General features: G+C 58.4%; 1 protein-coding gene across 1 annotated transcript; it reads left to right on the forward strand.

Annotated features, from left to right (window-relative positions):
* Positions 1 to 1,728: 1,728 nt before the first annotated feature.
* DLX2 (distal-less homeobox 2) lies at positions 1,729 to 3,713 on the forward strand. Its single transcript, XM_047082662.1, has 3 exons — positions 1,729 to 2,122; positions 2,614 to 2,798; positions 3,294 to 3,713. Exons 1-3 carry the CDS (start codon positions 1,729 to 1,731, stop codon positions 3,711 to 3,713), a joined length of 999 nt encoding a protein of 332 aa, XP_046938618.1.
* Positions 3,714 to 4,751: the final 1,038 nt, after the last annotated feature.

Raw genomic sequence — 4,751 nt, forward strand, 5'->3', positions numbered from 1 at the left:
TTCCATTAGGCAGTTGTTGAAACAAGTTCTTTCGGCGACATGTTAGGTCTTTAGGAAAGGGTGCTTCAGATGGCTCGCACTTGTACAATTTTGTGGCTTTTAATTACTATTTTGTTCTTTTGGGGGGTTTCAGAGTCTGGCGCCTCAGCATGATTAGACCGTCTACTGGGCCCGCTGCAACTACGCACACCTCCAGCAGGTGGCGCCACAAGGCAAGCACTGCCGCCGAAATTGCGAACTTGGGGAGTCCAGTAAAGGCGAGTGTCCCTCAACTCCGGGCCACTGTCCCCAACCACTAGGAAATACTGATATGGACGAAGTCGCCAGTGCTGATTTAAACGAAGAAATTGCAATGACAGGGCGCAAAAACTAAAATAGGGTTAAGTGCATGAAATAAAACGTTTTCTACTTGTTTCTGTAAGTTTACCAAGACTTGTAGTATCGAGACGACTCTCTCACCTATTATCCCACTTCTGTTTTCGTAAAAATATAGCATTTAGAATTAGAACGAACTTTGAAAGCCATCTGGTCTTTATGGTCTAGCATTCCAAACAAGAGAGGAAATCCCCGGGATCGCTTTTCGCCTGTCAGTTAGCCATCTAATATACATAATTACTCAAAGTCTTGGCCTGTCAGGAAAGCACAAGGAAAAAAAAATGGTTTCAGATATATCATTAGAAATAATACTTTTGAATTTATTCAGAAAAGTTATTGAAAAGTGCTTTTCTCTCAAGCAACAAGGAAAAATCGTTTAAACATTAATTAATTGCCTAATATCGCTGTGGGCTGGTTAAGCAGGTATGTGGAAGTAGGTATTATAATACGTGGTTTATGGATCATTTAAATCAATTGACTATCAAGTGCCGAGTGACTGACAAGAGTGACTGCCAGACGCTTCGAGGAAAAGCGGAGCTAGACCTGGCCGGGCTCGCGGTACCGCTTTATTTTGATTCATGTTTGCAAGCTGACCTCGGACAGGAAGAGCCGAATCGCTGCAACTGGCTGGCACTTGTACACAGAATGGAATGGGAGACCCCAAGTCTTCTTCCTTTGAGAAGTAATGCCAGTCTCCGCCTTCACGCCTTCTGTCCTCCTGCTGCTGGCCACCCTGACTCCCCACCGCGCCCCTTCCCCAGTCCCTCGCTTCGCTGCTCGCATTCAGCAGCCGCCTGTCTGCACCCGCAACCACAGCAGCCGCAGCGCCCGCCCTGTGACACCAGCCTCCCCCCCTCGCCCCCCTCCGGGCATTCCAGAGCGCCAGGAACCCCGCGGCCCGGCGCTTCCGATTGGCTGTTGCTAGGTGACGTCGCCTGCGCTCACGTGACGAGTGTTAAATGCCCACGCTGCCGGAACCCGCCCCGCAGACAATCGTAAAGCCGCTCTGGGCTGCTCACCTGCTCCCGCCTCCCGGAGCCCCGGCCTGGCCCCGCCACCCCTGCCCCCTCCGCCGCCCGCCCCCCGCCCGAGCGGGCGCTGGGCAAGAAGCCGAGCGGGCAGAGAGGCGGAGAGAGGATGCGGCCGGCGGCAGCTGTCCCGAGCAGTGCACGGTGATCGCCTCCCCTAGAGGAGGAGTTGCCTAGACCGTTGCCACATTTCTTGTTTTCCTCCCCACCCTCCCTCACCCCCCGTAATTACATTGGCTGCTGGAGGGGACAGGGAGAGACAGAGGAGGCGCCTCGCTTCCCCCCTCGCGCCCGCCACCCCTGCTCTTTCCCATCCCGGGCCAGGATGACTGGAGTCTTTGACAGTCTGGTGGCTGATATGCACTCGACCCAGATCACGGCCTCCAGCACGTACCACCAGCACCAGCAGCCCCCAAGCGGCGGCGGCGCTGGCCCCGGCGGCAGCAACGGCAGCAGCCTCCACAAGCCCCAGGAGTCGCCCACACTCCCGGTGTCCACAGCTACCGACAGCAGCTACTACACCAACCAGCAGCACCCGGCGGGCGGCGGCGGAAGTGGGGGCTCGCCCTACGCGCACATGGGTTCCTACCAGTACCACGCCGGCGGCCTCAACAGCGTCCCTTATTCCGCTAAGAGCGGCTACGACCTGGGCTACACCGCCGCCTACACCTCCTACGCACCCTACGGGACCAGTTCTTCCCCGGCCAACAACGAACCTGGTAAGCACAACGCTGGCGTCAAAGGTGCCAAGTCAGCCTAGTTACTGGGATGGGTGGGATAAAAATGTTTGGGACGGGGATCCATCCGGAACCCGGACGCTTACACTGCCTGCTCCCTGCCCTCCTTGAGCCTTTTTACCCTCCTCAACCACCAGTCTGCCGAGGGTCACCGCGTACGTCCCTCGGCGCTCAGCTGGTGAGACTCGGGGGCCGAAAGGGCGCCGGGCGCATGCCTCGCGGTAACCTCATTTCCTTACCACCTGCTCCTTCTTTCTCTCCGGTTTGCTCCTTCTTCCCCTTCCGGGAGGGTCCAGCTCCCGGGTGTCTGGCGGCCGGAGTCCGCACTTAGCGAAGTTGCGCCTGGGCGCCCCGCAGCGTCTCCAACAACTCGCCTCCGGGCGCAGGCCAAGTGCCACGGCCGGCCCTTAAGCCCAGCGGGAACTGTTTGGGTCCCCCCGCTGCACTGTTCTCACGATGGCGTTGCGTTGCAGAGAAAGAGGACCTCGAGCCTGAAATCCGGATCGTGAATGGGAAGCCAAAGAAAGTCCGGAAACCCCGTACCATCTACTCCAGTTTCCAGCTGGCGGCTCTTCAGAGACGTTTCCAAAAGACTCAATACCTCGCCCTCCCCGAGAGAGCGGAGCTGGCGGCGTCCCTGGGCCTCACCCAGACTCAGGTGAGGGCTCCCGGCCTGGCGGGGAACGAGGAGGGCGCTGGCCTGGGGTGGCTGGGAAGCAGGAGGGGTCCGGACAACGTTTTAAAAAGTACGTTTAAAGTAACTTTAAGGATTTCGAGGCCCGCGCCTTGGGCGGCCTAAATTTCTACGCCTGGAGCTGAAATCCCCCAAGGGGCCGCCGCGCCTGAGAAAAGGAAAGGCCTGGGGTGGGCAGAAATCCGCTTCCACATCTTCTTTCCGCGCGATACTGATTAAACGGGTAAAATAATTGGCCCTCCTGACCCCTTCCCGCTGTCACCATCCCCGCGGCACGCACAATCCAGCTGCCTCGGACTTTCGGAGATTACCTCCTAATGGAGCAGGAGCCATCCCGAGTCTCCGAGGCCGCGGCACGTGATCCGCTTACCTGCCCGGCTGTGATTTCTACGCCTCCTCCCCCTCCCCTGCCCCAGACCCAGGTTCTTCCACTAACGCTCGGGTCCGTTTTCCACAAAGGTCAAAATCTGGTTCCAGAACCGCCGGTCCAAGTTCAAGAAGATGTGGAAAAGCGGTGAGATCCCCTCGGAGCAGCACCCTGGGGCCAGCAGCTCGCCACCTTGTGCGTCGCCGCCGGTGTCGGCGCCGGCCTCCTGGGACTTCAGCGCGCCACAGCGGATGGGGAGCGGCGGCGGCCCGAACAGCGGCGGCAGCGGCGCGGGCAGCTCGGGCTCCAGCCCGAGCAGCGCGGCCTCGGCTTTCCTGGGCAACTACCCGTGGTACCACCAGGCCTCGGGCCCCACCTCACACCTGCAGGCCGCCGCGCCGCTGCTGCACCCAACGCAGACCCCGCAGCCGCACCACCACCACCATCACCACCACCACCACCACCACGGCGGCGGCGGGGGCGCCCCGGTGAGCGCCGGGACGATTTTCTAACCCCAGGGAGACCGCGCCAGAGACTGAGAGAGCAGAGACCGGTGATCCTCCGTGCTCGCTCCAAGAGCCAGACGGTCCCTCCGACTGGCCCGCGGATGCCTCCCACCCCTCCGGGAGGAGCGACCGAGATGGCCTGCCACGGGCCCTGCTTCCTCGCGCGGGCCACAGAGCGGCCGGGACCTGGAAGGCTCTTCTCCGAGGCCCCCGGGCAGGGCAGCCCGCCGCGGCCTCCTTTCCGACCTGAGCCCCGCCTCAGACTTGCCTCCCCACCCCTCCCCGCCCAGCCAGGCGGTCGGGCGCCTTCCTCGCCGCGGGCCACGAGCTGAGTCCGAGAGGGACGCCTCCCCCGCCCGCGAGGTTTCCAGGGTGCTCTGAGGCTCCTTTCTCCCTGCCCGCCCCCAGGCCCAGCTCCAGTCGGCCGAGCTGACTGACCTCCCGGGCCGGCGCGCCCTCCCCCACCCGCCCCCGTGACCCGGGCGGCCCGCCGCTTTTTTTCTGCCCTGCCGTCTCCAGCCCTCCGAGCCCCCCTCCGCCCCGCCATAGCTCTCCCCCAGGAACGCTTCCTTAGCCCTCTCCTCATCCATCACCAGTGGAGTTTTTTTATTTTTATTTTTTTAAAAGTTTAGGTGCCTTTGCGGATGACCTCATTTTGATGTTGGGGAAAAAAATGATTTTTTAATATGTGGACACTGCAAAAAAATGTGTTTAAATTATCTTTTTTAAAACCTATTCAGGATTATTAGGGTGGACTTCGACATAGAGTTTGTAAATAAAGGTGTCTGTGCAGATTTTCCCACTGATTTATTTGTATAAAAATACTCGTCTTTTCGGACTTTTTGTAAACGCCCACTTGTGAAAACTGCGGTTTAGCAGTAACCTCAGCAACCCCTCCATTTTATTTTTCCCTTTGAAAATTTTCTCAGTTGAACTAAGCTACTGATTTGGTTTTGTTTTATCTTATCCTAAAGTCTTTGTTCTTGAAATGAAAGGTATTTTGGGGTTATTTATTATGAAAACAACATGCTCTTAATGTTGATT

The sequence above is a fragment of the Lynx rufus genome, unplaced genomic scaffold, assembly GCF_022079265.1.
Source record: "Lynx rufus isolate CCGP_SWC_20201006 ecotype Redwood Valley unplaced genomic scaffold, mLynRuf1.p SCAF_2, whole genome shotgun sequence".
Classification (NCBI taxonomy): domain Eukaryota; kingdom Metazoa; phylum Chordata; class Mammalia; order Carnivora; family Felidae; genus Lynx; species Lynx rufus.

What these genes read in the sequence shown, in the direction of transcription:
- DLX2 (XM_047082662.1), top strand. Translation starts at nt 1,729, where the DNA reads ATGACTGGAGTCTTTGACAGTCTGGTGGCTGATATGCACTCGACCCAG. An exon ending in CCCGGCCAACAACGAACCTG is followed by an intron (nt 2,123 to 2,613) that starts GTAAGCACAACG and finishes GTTGCGTTGCAG; the next exon opens with AGAAAGAGGACCTCGAGCCT. An exon ending in TGGGCCTCACCCAGACTCAG is followed by an intron (nt 2,799 to 3,293) that starts GTGAGGGCTCCC and finishes TTTTCCACAAAG; the next exon opens with GTCAAAATCTGGTTCCAGAA.